The sequence below is a fragment of the Anolis carolinensis genome, chromosome X (genome assembly GCF_035594765.1).
Source record: "Anolis carolinensis isolate JA03-04 chromosome X, rAnoCar3.1.pri, whole genome shotgun sequence".
In the NCBI taxonomy this organism is placed as follows: domain Eukaryota; kingdom Metazoa; phylum Chordata; class Lepidosauria; order Squamata; family Dactyloidae; genus Anolis; species Anolis carolinensis.
In genome coordinates, this window is record NC_085847.1 from 5169109 (window position 1) to 5188506 (window position 19398).

Genomic DNA, 19398 nt, shown 5'->3' on the forward strand with positions numbered 1-19398 from the left:
ACGTCATTCAGTTCCTTTATAGTTGTCCCAATGAAGCTTTATCCACAGCCACAGAAAACTGACCTAGCAATGAAGTTTTGCTAAGCACCAGTGAAGCCTTCCCATAGGTCACAAAGCCCTGACTAGAATGCTGAAAATATGGGACATTATTATTGCAAGCCTCCCCACATCCAAATCAAGTCCTTGGTTAGAAGGACACATATACTTCTCATGTATGTCGGGGGGAAAGCAAGATGGCATATCCCTCAATAGGTCAAACACAACTCTTCCTGTGAACCACAGAGAGTGTTCAAGTGGAAGTTCCTTCATTTCATAAAAGAAATCACTTGGACAATTCTAAGAAGCTATAGGAGAAGCTTATGAAATGTTAACGAGCCACAGAGTAACTCACCTGGAATGGTGCTTTTCCAGTCAGACACTGGTAAATGATGGTGCCAATACTCCACAGGTCAGCTTTGGCATCATAGTGTTGAGACATAATAACTTCTGGGGCCTGCACCAAGGTGAAAAGAATCCATGTTTTCTTTAATGCTCCCAAATTTATTGTTCCTGGTCCCGCTGTTTCCCTTTTATAGCAACTATGAAAACAAAAGATTCCCCTCAAATTCTCCTTCCCTGATTATTTTTTAAAAAATACTGGACAGAATGAAAGAGATCAAAGATTTGACCTTCAGTTTACAATAGCTGGAATTATACGTATGTGCGTAAAGCAGAGTATCTTTCTTAGTGGGAAGCAACCAAACAACCAGAATGTACATACCATGTACATGGGGGAGCCACAGAGAGTTGCTGCCATCATATTGTTCTGCAGGTATCGTGCAAATCCAAAATCAGCTACATGTAGAACCAAACAAAAAGCAAAAAGAGTCATGATAAAGCACACTTATAATCACCACAAAAGAAGACCTGCGTGCATTGAATAGTGATTGCTGCTCATAGACAGAGACATAAACCATAGAGGGTGCAATCCTAAGCACACCCCTAGAAAGAAAAGGATAGTGTGACGCAGGAAAGATTTACACCTGTACTACTTCTGAGCAGGAAATATGTCTGCACAGGACAGCTCCTATGCAATGGTCCCATCATGCCTCCCTTTTCCAGGTTTTCTGATTGAAAGCTTCCTAGTTTAATTGACTACAGTTTCAAGTTTTGTCTGAAGCAAGCAATGATATGACTAGCTTTGGAACAGGAACATAAGACATATTTTTCAATACTTAGGTATCCTGACTTCTTCCAAATTTGCTAATAATTGAAAATGTTCTAATTCAATTCAGAGGAGCTGAATGCACAGGTAAAACTTGCTATTTCACACTCTTCGTGTTTTGTATTAAAAAAAAACAGAGAAGGCAATTATCAGATCTTTTGTCTCCTACAAAAACTCACAGAAACTCATTGAAATTCAGCAAAATCAGTGTGTTAAGGCAGAAGAGTCTTCAACTCTTGACATAAGAATCAGTGTACTTCTCACCAATCTTTATGCGAATGTTGTTAGGGTTCGATTTCTTGCCCTCCACAAAAGAAAGGAGGATATTTTGAGGCTTCAGATCCCGATGGATTATCCCTTTGCTGTGCAGAACCTTCATAGCACCAGCAATTTGCTGGAGAAAGAGCCGGATCGTATCTTCACTAAGTGCTCTCATACCTGGAAGGAGAAACAATGGCAGAAGGAAGGTACATAACCCAGAATCTATTGCAGTTGGGCCTCCACATCTGCAGGTTTAACTTTTACAAATTTTATTATTTGAAGATTTGATTAATATGTTCTCTAGGTCTTCCAGGACAACTCTATGGTCAATTTCTGTAGAAAGCTGACCATGGAACCTCCAGGAAGACCTAAAGATCCCTAGAGAGGATTAAAAAAAATGCAGTTTTTCCGCATCCTGTGCCCCAACTCCTGCAAAAGTTGAGGGCCTACATAAAGTATTATAATTACTGATGGATACCAGTTGATTTGAGTGGCGAATGTTATCATTTCTAATAACCTAAAGGTATAGTATGCTGTGAGAAGGCCAATCTGCTGCAATGCATATGAAACATTGCCTTGAACTATGAGAGGGACAATGTGTAAAATTGTTGAATAATTTTAAAAAGCACAGGACACTTGTTTTATAAAGGAGTTGTTGTAATGTGCAATTGTACTATTTTTAATGGATATTGTAAGCTCTTTGGATCTCACTTTGGGACAAAGTTCAAATACAAATCAAAGATATAAAGAAATAATAACAATGATAATATTGACTATACTTTCCCACAACAGATTATTTGGCTGTTATTAGCCTGCATGCACTATTTATACCATTCTTATCTCATATATGTCCCCATGTCTTTATGTTATCACCGTGACCCTGTAAAGGTTGGGAGATAAACTATCCCAAGCTCACACAATAATGCGCCGGCTGAGTTTATTTGAATTTGTTTTGGTGCAGTTGATCAAAAGATACAACAAATGATTTAATTGTCTGAGGGCTGTAACTCATCAAAAATGCAGGGATCCTGACAAACAGAAAGAGCGCTTGTTTTCAAATGAAGCAGCCCTTGAGCAAGCGAAGGTGACCAGCCTTGGCACACGTTCAGAGAACTGACACACAAGATAACAAGTACCTCGTGTCTTTGCCAGATTTACCTCAATATAGTTAAGTGAAGTGGGGCTCTCACAAACATATACAAAACCAATGCAGAAAATAGCATTCACCTCCACTAATATAAGACATTTTGCCAATGCCTTGATCTTCACTCCAGGTGAAAAATCTCTTGCTGTTTTTCCACATCCTGTGCCCTAACTTCTGCAAAAATGGAGGGGCTACAGTTTTTCTAAACTATCAGTAGAAGGGTTTCAAAAAGGTTTCCACTTGCCCTTTGCTACCAGTGTTCAAGGCTGTGCATTTCCATGACAGCAAGTGATAATGCACAGAATGTGGTATTTAGCTTTGTGAGCATTATTTTTTCTTCTTTAAAGACATTAGGAGAAGTTGATATGGGGGTGAACAATGGCAACTGAAATTTCAGAAGCTAGAGAGGTAGCCGAAAAGAATCCCAACCATCTAAGATGATGGGACTCCAGCCTCCTGTCGGTAGAGGTGGCAACAACATGGATATTAGTAAAATCACTCAAATGGCATAATTCACCTGGACCACTGTTTACAGATGTTTAGGGTATCAAATTTTAATAAAGGAGTAAATAGCTGTAGTATCAGGTACCAGGAAGGAAATACATTTCTGGCCAGCATGCCCTCCTACATTGCACAGATGAAATAACATGCTCACAACAACCCTATTTTCATACCACAGATTGCTACTTTCCTTCCTCATTCAACACTACACATGGTGAAACACTCTGTAAAAGAACTCTACTCCCCTAGTTTTTTAAAAAGCCAAAGCAGAGAAAGGAAAACTATCTGAAGATATTTTAAAAGTTAGCTATATCTGTCTGTTTCAGTATAAAGAAGGGAGGAAGGAATCTTGTAGCACCTGGAAGACAAACATAGAATCATAGAATTGAAAGAGACTTCATGGGCCATCCTGTCCAAGAAGCAGGAAAATCACATTCAAGGCACCCCTGACAGATGGCCATCCAGCCTCTGCTTAAAAGCCTCCGAAGGAGCCTCAACAGATTTAATATAGTTTTTGAGGATTACAATCCATGTTCTCTGATGGCACTGATGGAGTACAAGACTTAAGTGTTGTCATTCAATAAATTGGGTAAAAACTAAAGAGCACTGGCCACTATGTAGAAAAATTATATCTGGCCCTCTGTATCCATGGAATCACCATCCATGGATTCAATGGCTCTTTGATGGCAACCATAAGGCTGATGTGACCCTCTGTGACAATGAGTTTGACACCCCTGCTTTAAGGCTACAGAATTCTGAATAAAACCCAGGAAGAATCACAGTGAGATTATTGCATATAATCAGGCAAATGTAGCCACTGGTTTTCATGAAGTATGTTGTGCCCCTATACATTTCGATATTTCAATTTAAGTATGTGTTTGTATCTCTTTTAAGAGGTTGGTTTAACCTCCGGTTTCCTAATAAAACTGAATTACCGTGTTGTGAAATGACCCATGTTTTAAAAGTGTGTCACCAACACAAAAAGCTTGGAAAGCTCTGCCGTAGACAAATGTGAAGCAATTAACTACTGAGGTCCCCTAGATAACACAGCAAAGGATTGAATCACCTTGTATCTAGCTTCAGAAATATCGCTAAACACGTATCTGATACCCTGCCTCATTCTTCATACATAGACTGACAGTGAGAGGGGCTTCAGTGGTCATATAGTTAAGAAGTGGAGTGGGGAGGATCGGTTCCTTGTGGAGGAGGTAGTGGATACCGACTCCAATACTGATACAAAACAGATATTCACAATGGTATTGTTAACTTATGCCTCCATATGAAACTAATAGGATGCCAGCCACAGTGTTCCAGCATCTTTTTAAACAACTTATTTAATTGCATGTATGAATCTTGCATAAAACAATTCTAAGAGGTAAACAGACATTACATAATAAAGCCACAAAAACACCATATTAAAAATGTAAACAGACAGGAACATAGCAGAGCATGTTATTGCCTAAAACTCTGCCAGTCATAACTTGCCATTGCTGGGTTAGAATCATCAACCAAATATTTTAATTTAGGATAACCTTCCTTTATTAATGTATTACCTTTGAAACTAACAAGTTTTCTTTGGCATCACTTTCTCTGATCTACAGCTCACTCCACTCCACTTAGTTCATGCCGACTAATGCAAAATAAAACCGGTTAATCTTTAAAGTGTCACAAGACTACAAACCCAAGGATGGAATTAATTTCCTGGTTGGGGGGGGGGGTAGTTTCTAAGAGCAGGAATAATTTTTAACCTTTTGGCTCCTGTCTTAGTTTGTGCAGTTTATTATCTGGCAAAGTACGACAGTGCAACCCTAAGCATGTTAATCAGAGGTAAGCCCCATGCAGCTTAATAGGTCTTAATCCCCAAAATGTCTAGGACTGTAGCCTTTTAAAAGTAACAAACTAAAACTTAATGATTTCCATTGAAACGGAGAATTGGTGGATGCTCTCCGCCTTCACAAAACTTTCTTTTAAAAATTCCTCAGACTGACTTTAGAAGAAATACAGTGGTAGAGGACACAGAAGGGAGAGGAAGAAAGGGGTAAAATGAAATGTTTGACCATGTAGTAAGGCCTGCAAGTGCTGTATTATTCTGCTTTCTATTGGGGTTGATTTTTATCTCAAATGTTTACTAATGCATTAGGTTAGTAAATGCTTGAAGAGTCCCTATTCTCTTTGTGCATGAATATAAACAGATCCCACTAATTCACAAATATGAACACACACTTTCCAGATTCCAAAAAGGAGAGCTTCCTATACCTTGGCTGCTTGGGTTAAAAAATCAGCAACAACAACAACGACAACGACAACAGCAACACACACAATATCATATTCTCCCTCTTCTCTCTTTGTGTCTTTCTCAACAGCAGGACAACTGGACCATATAGCTGAAATCCTCCCAGAACTTGTACTATTTGGTAGGTGTGCTTGCTTTCACTGCTGCCACTTTGAAAACTCTATCTTCAGTACACATAAAATCATAGAATCCTAGAGTTGGAAGAGACCACATGGGCCATCTAGTCCAGCCCCCTTCTGCCATGCAGGAAAAGCACAATCAAAACACCTCCGACAGATGGCCATCCAGCCTATGTTTAAAAGCCTCAAAGGAAGGGGCCTCTACAAAGTAAAGTGCTTTACTACAAATGGTGGACAGGATGCATACCATGAAATATCATATTTTAGTTGCAAAAGATTCAACACACTATGTAAAAACAGAGTAAAAATAAAAAAAGTAGTCACAAGGGTACTTACTGTGTAAGTAATCTGCCAGATCCCCACCATTGCAGTACTAAAGGGGGAGAGAAGAAATCCAAACATAAATCAGTTAAATATATCTATTTTTCATGTTAAGGAACACAGCAAGCAAAGTTAGTCCTCTCTTGTCCTTCCAAAACATTCAGCCAGATTTGAAACCCCTTCCAGAATATCAGCCACTATTGCAATGTTGGAAAAATCTTAGCCCCCTTCTACAATGCCATACAAAATCCAGATTATCTGCTTTGAACTGGATTATATGGCAGTGTAAACTCATATTATCCAGTTCAAATCAGATAATCTGGATTATATGGCAGTGTAGAAGGGGCCTTATATCAACTGCAAAACTCCCAGCATAATCTTAAAAGTAACCAAGACCCTATCATCCTAGAATAATTGATAAGATGTTGTAATTGCTCACCTCCATCACCAAGTAAACTGAGTTGGCCAGCTCCTAAAAAATAAAAAGAGGAATTTTTCCCAGTCAGTCAAAACTACCAAATAATTGAGGAAAAGGGTGTTTCCACACAGTGTCAAATCGCGTTATTTCTAAGAGGGACAAACCCGGGACTTGAGAGCAGGTCCCCACACAGACCTGCCGATCCTGGGATTTCTTCCCCCGCCATCCTCACTGGCCTCCCTTCTGTGTCTCGGGATAAAATGGAGGGTGGACAGGGGACATCCGCTGGAAGTTTATTTTAAAGTATACAATTATGGCGCTAATCCATATATGTACATATGCATATATCCTAATAGCTTCCATTTGTTTGCCCTTACTCAGCCACTACTGATGACAGGCACAGATTTAGAGCTAATACAAGCTTACTTGAATTGAGGCAGAAATGAATAAGAGCCGAATACCTCTCATCCAAACCACAGGGATTTAGTGAAGATAAAATAAAAGGGTAAGCCCATAAATCTCATTAATGAACTTTTCTGCGCAGCACATTGATTCTTTTTATGGTCCTGTAATGTTTTGTAATGATGGTTGAGTTGTTTTCCTTTTGCTGGTGTGTCATTGTTTGTACCATTTAATATGGAGTTCCTTTTTAAAAACTTGTTTTCCAAGTTGCTTTGAGTGCCTTTGAAAGCAGCATACAAAATGTCAAGATAAAAAATGAATTAGCCAAATAAACTGTATAAATCTATTGAATTCATCATTCATCATATTTTAGCGGAAATACACATCACACAGCAATATTCCTATCAAGAGGTAGCAGCCATCTAGATGTTCTCTCTTTTGAAGGCACCTGATTGGCGAAAGCATTTATACCAGAGCATGGGGAAAATATGAATTATGCTTCTATGAGGGGTTAAACCATATCATAGATTTATACACAATGACTTTGCCATCGCGCCAAACCTGACTCTCCCTTACTTTCTCTTCTTTTTCAAGCTTCAGGATTCAAAACGTACATCATGACCAACTGTTACTGCAATCTTCAAAAATCAAGCTAGGCAGGTATTGTTTACCTAAGTTATAAAATGGTTTCTGAATGGGGTATTTTTATAATGAAAACACTGACGGTACATGAGAAAACAGCCACTGAACAACACCGGCAGCGTAATCAGAGATCCAGTGTTGCATTCAAGAACACAACCACATGCCAGTTTCCAATTACTCTTGGGAAATAGCCATCAAGTCATGCCACTGAAAGAACTCTCAGCAATGTTGCCACTGGATCCAGGAGGAAGTTTTGCAGCATAGCAGAAATGGTTCATGTCACTACCTCTTCTCTTATAATGGTCTGAGAAATATGAAGCCCAGGAGAATGACTGACAAACAGTTAGATGGCAATTCCCCATTTTGAAAATATGAAAATGCACACACACTTTTCCAGCATATTAAAAATTATACCAAATAAAAAATAAAATGGAGGGAGGTGGTGAAATCAGAGCTTAGAAAAACTTAGATTTTAGGAGGTTGTAACTCTCAGAACCCTGATCTAACACAGCCAATATGCTGGACTAGGAATTCTGGGAATGTTAGGCATTAAAAGCAACTTTTCAGAGTTCTAGATAGAATTTTTTTTTTTTTACTTCAGGCCGTGGCAAACAATGCATCCACTGACTTTATTAAAACAGTGTGCCATGTTTTTCCTTAAAGGAGCTGAAACATGGCTTAGATGTGACACTTCAGCCCATCCTAACATGAACTCCGTAAAGTAAATAAGGGTGAGAGGAGATTTCAGTCAGGACCTTATCCAGTGTATACCGTGTTTGCCTTTCCTACCAAGATAGGCTGTAAGCAGCTGCCTAGTCAGAACTCTAAACTAGCTCTCATATGTCTGTGTTTCTCTCTATCTGTAAGAACAAACCAGATAGCTTTGCATCCCTATTTGGTCACCAAACAATGTACCCTGCTATCAAGGCTTTTAAAAAACTAACATTTTGAATCATAACTCCCAGGTTCTTCCAACCAGCATAGCCACTGAGGGAGTTTGGGAATTGTGACCCAAAAGGTATTATTTTCTATGTTCTGAGTAAATGTATACTACCTGATGCTAAAAAACGTTGGTTTCCATGAAACATGCTTCCTCTTTTGTTGCCCCTCATTCTGTCCCCAAATAAATTCAGATTTGCAGAGTAAGCCTATTTGGAGTAAGTTTTAGTAAGTCCTAAAAATATCATCCTGATCTTTCAACATGTACAATTTCACTTGGTCTTCTACACTGTGCTGGCCTCATTAGCACTATTTAATTCATAACTGCATCCATTTTCAAGGCTTTTCAGATGGAAACCATTCTAGTTCACACAATGGAGGCTGAAAGGAGAAAAAACAGAAGGTAGTAGGCCTACATAACCCATACTTTCCCCATAGCTTGAAAACATTTACCAGCCTCAAAATCCAAAAGGCACAGTACATACGCTGATACCTTTGTTAGATTTGATCAAAATACCAGAAACATTAAAAGCTGGGGTCTTTTAAAATTAATCTCACTACAGAGACAACCCATCTACAGTGGATGTTCTTTTTCCATAATTAATCAACCTAGCTATCCATCCTTTCTATTATCGGGAGTGGGGGGGGGGGGGGGTAAAAAGAAAAACATTCTTGTTAAAACAACAGATTACTCCATTTGAAATTCAGAACACCAAAATATTAGGAGGGAACTAGGACACCTATCCTTGGTTCAACCACTTTTAATTCCTCGGTGTGCAGAAATCACCAGTGCTGCTACTGTTGAAATTTGTAACTGGATTTGTAGGATTTGTAACTGTGTCCATTTTAATACAATTGTTTTGGTTTCTGTCTGATGGTGTGGTTTTATTTTGTTTACTATGTTTAAGTTGTTGCATGATGTTTTGACAATTGACTGGTTTTGTACGCTTGTTGGAAACAGCCCTGAGTCCTCTCGAGAAAATGGAGCGGTATATAAATAAAGTTTTATTTTATTTATAATTATTATTATCATAGATTGAATGAGACAGGAATAGATGATTAATGTTGATGGGAACGGGAAATACAAACATGAGCACTGACTAGTACGGCAACCAAGGGCTGAAAAGCTATGAAAGCTAGTTATGCCAAAAGGCAACTAGGTGCTCTAAGTTCACTGGACATGATGGAAGTTGCATCCAGAATCACCATGGGCCATTTCACACTACATAAGTATAGTGATGGCTGGGCTTTAGCTACAATTGAAATATCCTATGGAATTATTAGATTTACAGTTTTGGGAAGAGAATTTAGAATTCTCATTCAGTATACTAGATCAGATCAAGTGAAATCATAATTGTGTGGTGTACCTGCATTAAGCTGCCATGTAATCACAGTATTTATAGTGCAACAGTTATTTTCTTTGAAACTAGGCTGCAATGTATTTCTTGGATGTATATCCCAAATTTCTTCCAAAAACAAAACTCAAAAGATAACTTAAAACTGTCATCTGTATAATTACAGTAAAATCTTCATCATGATCTGACTGCATGTTGGTTCAAAAATACTACCAGTTCTTTTAAAACACTTGGATGTGATTCATCTTTAGTCATCCATCCTGGTTTCTTTGGAAATGTCCCATTTTTCCTTCTCATTGAAACTGTTTGACCTTGTACATTCAGTATCTCACTTTAAAGAAAATCCATCATGAACTCCCTTCTCTTTTAGTATTACTGACCACACCAACTAGCTCCCTAAATTGACTGAAATGAACTAATTATATTCAGCATCCCTTTGCCATTGTATAACAAACTCCAGGGAGAACATGGTCACTCCGACCTGAGAGACTCAGAATTCATGTCTAATGTATCTGGAAAGGCCAGAACGTCCCACTCTCCACAAATAAATACACATAATTGCATCATTTTCTCAAAGAGAATGGAAAAATACACTTTTACTACAACTCGGTTATGTGAGTTTTCCAGAAAACTAGAGAACAATAAGTAGTAGTTATTAGATTTTCCACACTTAGCTTAAATATTCTATTCAAGTACTTTCAAAGCTTTCAAGGGAAATTTTATTGGAGCATTTGTAATAACATAAACCCAGTAAGTTTGGTTTTGAAAGAGAAAAGGTGTTGCAACATGTCACATTTTCATCAAAAGCATGAGAAGTGGGGAAAGGAAGACAGATGGGGTGGGAGGAGAAAAACTTCTATCTGGGTTAAAAGGAACAACAGTCACTACAAATAAAGCTTTAAAAAACAGGAAAAACCTTATTTACTTCCCATTGCTTTGGAATGTGATTACCTGTATGTAACAACCAGGAAAACAGAAACCTGGAAAGACAGTTTGTGCCCAAAAAACAGAAAAAAAGCAAAGAGAAACCAAGAACGGAGACTACCATTCCCAGACAGCACTGCGTAAGGCCTGTGCACATGCCAAATATGCAGGGAGGATTGAGCTGCACTGATGATGTCAAGTCCATGTTCAACCAATCCCAAAGCTCAGGAGGAATGTCAACAAACAAGGAGGCCTGAAGACCACGTGACAACAGTGACAACAGACCGGGCAAAGATAAGCAAGGGAGAGAGAGAGAGAAGAAAAACACACCAGGTAGACTGGCTGCAGCTCCTACAGTGGAAGACTGAAGCAATTAAAAAGGCTGTTAATCCAAACAAAGAGGGCTCCAGGGTGGAAACTGGCACAGTAATGTAGTTCACAACAGGATTCAGTTCTTGGCTCACAGGGGAGGATTTATCTTGCTCTGCCACCAACCTAGCAGTGTCAGCAATAAGTAAAATGTATAGAAAGCCTATCTTGAAAAGCAAACAAAACTTTCACAAAGATCATTTATTTATTTCACATGGATATTTTTCAGGTGCTCCAATTACTTATTTATTTCCCGCTTTTCTCCCATGTCTGGACTCAAAGTGGCGAACAACATGTAAAAAGTAGAAAAACATAACATACAATAAAATGAACAGCATCATCACAATCATAGCTAATCAAAAGAATTAATTATAAAAACCCAACATCAACGTAATTGACAACATAGCACAAACATAGTTAAGCAACAATAGATTAAAACTCCAACATTTTGCAGAATACAAAGAAGTTATTTCTCTATGGGGAAAACTCCAGCAAGAACAGCAGAAGTTAGTGGCACCATAAAAACTAACCAATTTTATTTGTTATAAACCTTTGTGGATGGCAGACCTCTTCCTAAATTGCTGCCCTCCACAAAGCACAAACAACAGGAAAAACACCCTCTGAAACATATAACACAAACCAACCCAAATATATTAGGTCACAATCAGACAAAAATGAGGGCAAACAGACCAAAGGACAGCTATGTCCTAATAATTATTTATACACACACACACACAAAATAATTATCAAGGTTACAAAAGAAACCTTGATAATTCAGTGTCAAAACATGATTGCAGGGAAAGGTGGAAAGCAAACAAAGAAGAGCCTTGAAAACCAAAGGCATAGTCAGTCCTGAGTTTTGTTTCCATGGCTGCCATACAGTTGTCCATGGAAAACCACAAGTAGAACATGAGCCACAAGACCATAAATCGGTGCTTTTCAAGCTGATGTGGTAAACAGAAGTTCTTACAGATGAAACTAGGTACTGAAATTATATTCGTACCCATTGGCTGTAACTGTTTCTTGGAAACTTGACAGGGACCACTTATAAATATGGGTGTATGCCCCTTCAAGTAATCTATTGACTTCTAGTGACCCCATTAATTGCATAGTGTTTTCTTAGGCAAGGAAATCTCAGAGGTAGTTTATACATTTCTTTCTCAGAAACAAAACCTAGAGCACCTGATTTTTGTTGGATGTTTCCTACAATAAGCCTTAGTCAGTACCATAGGTGGATTTATTGAAATCAGTTAAAGTTTCTGAACACTCTTCAAAGACAGCACCATATAGAATGCTTTACATAGTAATCCAAGCAGAGGGCAACTAACACATATGTCATCGTAGCCAAATCCAACACTGCTTTAACTGTGCAAAGTCACTTCTGGCTACTACTCAAACATGCAGTTTCCAGGCTCAGAGCTGAATCCAGGAGCACAAAAAAACACAAACATGTGTCTACAGGAGGAGTGGAACCCCCATCTCACATAGGCTGAATCCCTATTCCCTGATCTGCCTTTTGACTGGCCAGAAGCACCTGTCTCATCTGGATTAAATTTCAGTGTGCTCACTCCTCCACCAATACTGATGACATGAACTGGTTTGAAACAAGGACAGCTTCTCTGGAGAGAAGTGAAAACAAGTAATACAATTAGGTGCTACTTATCTGTGATGTAAAAAAGAACTAACAACATTTTACTCCCTTAATTTTATGTGAAACATCTCTAGATGTATATATCTCCAGATGAGTTCTCTTAGCACCATCTCTGAAATAACAGCCCACTCCAGATTAAATCTTTTAGAGGAGTTGTAAAATCATACCTGGAAGTCATACAAGGCAACTATGTTTTCATGTTTCAGCTCCTAAAAGAGAAAGAGATGTATTCATGAAGTCACAAACAAATAATTATCATGAATTTAAAAATTATGAAAGCTCAAACAAAACGAAAATACATTATGATGGCCTTGTTTTTACCTTGAGTATCTTGATTTCTTTTCCCAAAAGAGTCTGCGACTTTGCCAGGTTCTTCTTGTTAATGCATTTTATTGCTACCTCCATTTCAGGCTTCTGCAAGTTCAAATGTAAAAACACAGAATTTAGGGATGCAGAGAATCATGCATTTTATCTCACATACCCTAATGTCCACATTCTTAATAAAACCACCACAAAATAGTAGTTAGAAATGCTATTGGTGTCCCAACATACCCAGCACATGTTGAGACTTGTCCAGTGTTTTCCAGCAGAGAAAGAAAAGTCACGATTTCCTTCATACTAATTTTTATGCTGCAATTATCCTATTATTTGAGTATGTACTAATTTGTTGGGTTCCAACGGTTCCTGCAATGGCCAAATGTATTTCTGCATAGATGTATGTGGGAGCAAGTTGCCTGATGACCTTTGGTGACCCCATTAGCTTCTTATTAGAGAATATTCAGAGGTGGTTTTGCCCCTTCCTCCTTCGGAAACACAGGCTACATCACCTGGAGTTTGTTGGTCTCTCTCATCTGAGTACGAACCAGGGGTGATCCTACTTAGCTTCCAAAATCAAGACAGGATCCAATGCCTTTAGTGTACTTAGGCTTTGCTAGATACTAAGCTTCCAGCCTCTAGAAACCCGCTCAGATTCTATGCCTAGGGGGGGGTTGGCAAAAACAGAATGACCTGTGACAAGTAGTGCAATATTTATCATCGTTAGACACTGCAATGTGTTTTGTTCTGCTGTGACCACTTTTAGATAGAAAAGTGCTGCCAAGCCATAAGCAAAGGCCTGTTTTCCTTGGCCTATCCATAGTCCCTACTTCTTTTTCCAGACTACAGCAATCCTAAAGCTAACTTACCCCCACAAAAGTTCTTGCACTGTACAACAGAGATGCACAGAAATATGCCAGATTTTCTGAAATGTGCACCCTCTTCAAGTGAGCCAATGTTGGGCCAAAATCCTATACACACCAACCTGGATGTAAACTCCTCTGAAGTCAATAAGGCTTACTTCTCAGGAGATAAATACCCAGAATCAGGGGCCTTCTGTATGTATCTTTTATAGAAATACATTTTAATATATGTATTTATAGAATTTTTACAATGTTTATGTGTTTTAATTAGGCATAATTATGCACAAGGAGAGGCGGGTAAGAAATACAATTATTATAGGCAACGAATTTAGATGATGCCTCCATCCTGACTCTACTCAACCAGCAGAAAGACCCTATTGATTACGATGGCGTTTCCCTAAAAATAAAACCCATCCGAGTTGGAAAAGCCTTCCAAAGAAAGCGCTGACTTGATGTTATGCATGTAAACAAGCACACTTTCTGATTGAGAAGTCTAGTCCAATACCCAGGACGTAAACAGTTCATTTACGGCCCCTTCCACACAGCTGTATAAAATCCACATTGACCTGGATTGTATAAACAATAACAAAAAATAATAAACTTTATTTATATCCTGCTACCATCTCCTCGAAGGAACTTGGGGTGGCTTACAAAGGCACTCCAGGCTGCAGAATATAACAAAAAAATGGTACATAAGCATGAAACAATAACACATACAATTATAACAATAATCACTACTAACACAACATAAAATAGCTCAATTTTAAAAACGCAGAACACCTGTAGATAAAAACTAGCTGCCATCAATTCACAAACTAAAGTGGCAGAGTGTCAACCTCATATTGGGCCCATTGCAGCCTACTCGAGGCCAAAGGCCTGTTGAAAAATCCACGTTTTTAGGCTGGATCGGAAGGCTTGAAGAGTGGGGGCTAACCTAATCTTTTCTGCGAGGGTATTCCAGAGCCGGGGAACCACCACAAAGAAGGCCCTTTCTCTCACCCCAACCAACTGCGCTTGAGATAGTGGTAAGACTGCGAGAAGGGCCTCTCCTACTGATCTCAAAGCCTATGCTGGTTCATTGGAGATGCAGATGTGGACTCAGATAACTCAGTTCAAAGATGATATTGTGTATTCTCGGCCTTGATATTCTGGGTTATATGGCTGTATGGAAAGGCCCACACAATTGCTGCTTTGGACTGGGTTATCTGAGTCCACACTGGGTTGCTATGAGTCTTTCGGGCTGTATGGCCATGTTCCCGAAACGTCAGGAGAGAAAGCTTCTGGAACATGGCCTGAAAGACTCACAACAACTTAGTGATTCTGGCCATTAAAGCCTTTGACAACACATTGAGTCCACACTGCCATATATTCCAGTTCAAAGCAGATAATGTGAGATTTTATTCGGCTGTGTGGAAGGGGCCTCAGGGCCCTTCCACACCAGCCCTATATCCCAGAATATCAAGGCAGAAAATCCAACATTATAATATAATGATATAGTACAATATAGTAATTTAATACTTATATTATGCTATGCTAACAATATATTGTATGTTCATTTGATTTGTAAGCCGCTCTGAGTCCCCTTCAGGGTGAGAAGAGTGGGATATAAATGTAGTAAGTAAATAAATAAATATATGGCAGTGTGGACTCAGTAACCCAGTTCAAAGCAGATTTTGTGGGATTTTCTGCCTTGATTTTCGGGGATATGGGGCTGTGTGGAAGGGCCCTCAGATAACCCAATTCAAAACGGATACTGTGGATTATTTGCCACGATATTCTGGGTTATAGGGCTGTGTGGAAGGGCCCTCAGATAACCCAATTCAAAACTGATACTGTGGATTATTTGCCATGATATTCTGGGTTATAGGGTTGTGTGGAAGGGCCCTAGATAACCCAATTCAAAACGGATACTGTGGATTATTTGCCACGATATTCTGGGTTATAGGGCTGTGTGGAAGGGCCCTCAGATAACCCAATTCAAAACTGATACTGTGGATTATTTGCCATGATATTCTGGGTTATAGGGCTGTGTGGAAGGGCCCTCAGATAATTCACAGTATCAGTTTTGAATTGGGTTATCTGCCTGGATATTCTGGGTTATATGACTGTGTGGAAGGACCCTCAGAGACATACCTGTGTCATGAGCCGCTTGAGAAACTACAAGTCGCTTCTGGTGTGAGAGAATTGGCCATCTGCAAGGATGTTGCCCAGGGGACGCTTGGATGTTTTACCATCCTGACAGAAGCTTCTCTCATGGAAGGGCCCCCAATGGCCATCCAATCCAACCCCAATCCAATACAGGCACACCTTTTAAAAGGCGGAACACCAAGGCTATTTTAACTCTAGGCACAGTTTAGCACAAATAAGACAGGGTTGTTGTGTGTTTTCTGGCCTGTATGGCCATGTTCCAGAAGCATTCTCTCCTGACGTTTCGCCCACATTCGTGGGCGAAACGTCAGGAGAGAATGCTTCTGGAACATGGCCATACAGGCCAGAAAACACACAACCACCTTGCGATTCCGGCCATGAAAGCCTTCGACAACACACAAACAACACACAAATGTCCCAAACAGATGGGCGACATTCACCTCTTTGTGCCTCCCTTTGAAGACGACAGCAAAGGCTCCATGGCCGATCAAGTCTTTCCTGCTGAACTCAAATTTCCCCACCGTCTCCATCTCGAGCAAAACAAACCAAAATCCAACGCCAATCGATGGAAAGGGGGAGGGAGAGGCCTCCTTAAAAGTCTCCCTTCAGAAAAAAGACGAGACAGACGACGACAAGACAAGCGAACAAGTGTCCCAAAAGCCCGGGGCGAGCAAGAAGGCTTCTCTCCGGTCCCTCCCCGGCGCTTCCTGGCCCACCGGCGGTCTCGCTCTGGGAAAAGGCTGGAATGGAGTCATTGTGACGGGCGCGCGAGGGCCAAGGCGCGCCAGGCCCGGCTACCGAACTTTCCTCATGCTGCCGTCGAGCGAATAAGGCCTGCCGTCTCCTCCAAAGGCGGCCCGGTCCACCTTAAAAGAAAAAAAGCAGGTGACCAAGAAATTCCCCTCAGAGTGAATCCACCTTAAGAGGCTTTCCAAAACAAACCCCTTCGCGGCCTTTTTCCTCAGGAGAGATTTTCCTCAGGCCGCTTTCGAAGGCTCCTGAGGGGAATAAACCTCGCGCACAAGCCAAGCTCCGCTCTGCTGACTGGCTTCGCTTCTTCTATGGCTCCCCTCAACGCTTTTGCCTTTCTTTATGTAGACCTCTCCGGCGCTGGAACGCGCATGCGCGGCGGACAGCAAAGGGGCGGGGACGGTTCCAAGCCCCGCCTCTTGCCCCGCCCCCAAAGGGTCCCGTGCCAGGAGAAGAGCTTGGGCTTCAAACTTATTTATTACAGTATTTACTTATTTTCGAAATTTAGATCCCGCCCTTCTCTAGTTATATTATATACATGCAATATATTATATTATTAGCATAGCACAATATTAGTATAATACATTACTATATTGTCCTATACCACTATACTGCAATATTATTAGCAATATTACATGTAGTATATAATTATTATATAATCATATAGTATTATTATTAGTATTATATTGTATTAGTATCATATATTAGTATCAATATTAGTATCATATATTACTATATTGTCCTATACCACTATACTGCAATATTATTAGCAATATTACATGTAGTATATAATTATTATATAATCATATAGTATTATTATTAGTATTGTATTAGTATCATATATTAGTATCAATATTAGTACCATATATTACTATATTGTCCTATACCACTATACTGCAATATTATTAGCAATATTACATGTAGTATATAATTATTATATAATCATATAGTATTATTATTAGTATTGTATTAGTATCATATATTAGTATCAATATTAGTACCATATATTACTATATTGTCCTATACCACTATACTGCAATATTATTAGCAATATTACATGTAGTATATAATTATTATATAATCATATAGTATTATTATTATTAGTATTATACTGTATTAGTATCATATATTAGTATCAATATTAGTATAATACATTACTATATTGTCCTATACCACTATACTGCAATATTATTAGCAATATTACATGTAGTATATAATTATTATATAATCATATAGTATTATTATTATTAGTATTATATTGTATTAGTATCATATATTAGTATCAATATTAGTATCATATATTACTATATTGTCCTATACCACTATACTGCAATATTATTAGCAATATTACATGTAGTATATAATTATTATATAATCATATAGTATTATTATTAGTATTGTATTAGTATCATATATTAGTATCAATATTAGTATCATATATTACTATATTGTCCTATACCACTATACTGCAATATTATTAGCAATATTACATGTAGTATATAATTATTATATAATCATATAGTATTATTATTATTAGTATTATATTGTATTAGTATCATATATTAGTGTCATATATTAGTATCAATATTAGTATCATATATTACTATATTGTCCTATACCACTATACTGCAATATTATTAGCAATATTACATGTAGTATATAATTATTATATAATCATATAGTATTATTACTATTAGTATTATATTGTATTAGTATCATATATTAGTGTCATATATTAGTATCAATATTAGTATCATATATTACTATATCGTCCTATACCACTATACTGCACTATTATTAGCAATATTACATGTAATATATAATTATTATATTATTATATTGTATTAGTATCATATATTAGTATCATATCTTACTATATTGTCCTATACCACTATATTGCAATATTATTAGCAATATTACATGTACTATATAATTATTATTAGTATTATATTGTATTATTATTAGTATTGTATTGTATTAGTATCATATATTAGTATCAATATTAGTATCATATATTACTATATTGTCCTATACCACTATACTGCAATATTATTAGCAATATTGCATGTAATATATAATTATTATTGTATTATTATTGGTATTACCGGTATATTGTATTACAATATTACGATCAATATTATCTGTGCATACAATATATTATATGACTATCATAGCACAATATTAGTATTATATATTACCATACTAGACCACTATACTGCAATATTGTTAGCAATATTACATGTAATATATAAAATATAATAATTATTATTAGAATTATATTGTATTACAATATTATGATCAATATCTGCACATACAATATATTAGATTACTAGCATAGCACAATATTAGCATTGTATATTGCCATACTAGACCACTATACTGCAATATTGTTAGCAATATTACATGTAATATATAAAATATATTAATTATTATTATTAGAATTATATTGTATTACAATATTATGATCAATATCTGTGCATACAATATATTATATGACTAGCATAGCACAATATTAGCATTGTATATTACCATACTAGACCACTGTACTGCAATATATTAATATTAATTAATTATATTAATAAATAATTAATAATATTAATAATATTAATTGATATTACATTTTGAAATTATTTTCCACTGTGTTTCTTCAATCCGTAGGTGTTTAATTTTTTGGATAATTCACACCTGTTTTAGTGATACGTTCACTAAATGAATTCTGGACTACTGTCACTCCCCAGAGTGACTGACATTCATAATGTAAGTACATTATGTCCTCTAA

General features: G+C 37.7%; 1 protein-coding gene across 4 annotated transcripts in view; it reads right to left on the minus strand.

Annotated features, from left to right (window-relative positions):
* ulk1 (unc-51 like autophagy activating kinase 1) overlaps positions 1–16980 on the minus strand; it is a 40538-nt gene extending 23558 nt beyond the window's left edge. For 3 of the 4 annotated variants that reach the window (XM_062958582.1, XM_062958580.1, XM_062958581.1), the window contains exons 1-8: positions 16310–16980; positions 12865–12957; positions 12711–12752; positions 6283–6315; positions 5859–5895; positions 1469–1642; positions 761–834; positions 392–493 (exon numbers count right to left, since the gene is read on the minus strand). In XM_062958582.1, the coding sequence (XP_062814652.1) occupies positions 392–493; positions 761–834; positions 1469–1642; positions 5859–5895; positions 6283–6315; positions 12711–12752; positions 12865–12957; positions 16310–16399 (645 nt within the window). In that variant the 5' untranslated portion in view covers positions 16400–16980. The remainder of the gene's footprint in view (positions 1–391; positions 494–760; positions 835–1468; positions 1643–5858; positions 5896–6282; positions 6316–12710; positions 12753–12864; positions 12958–16309) is intronic. The other variant, XM_062958579.1, reaches the window with a different exon arrangement.
* Between the last annotated feature and the right edge of the window lie 2418 nt (positions 16981–19398).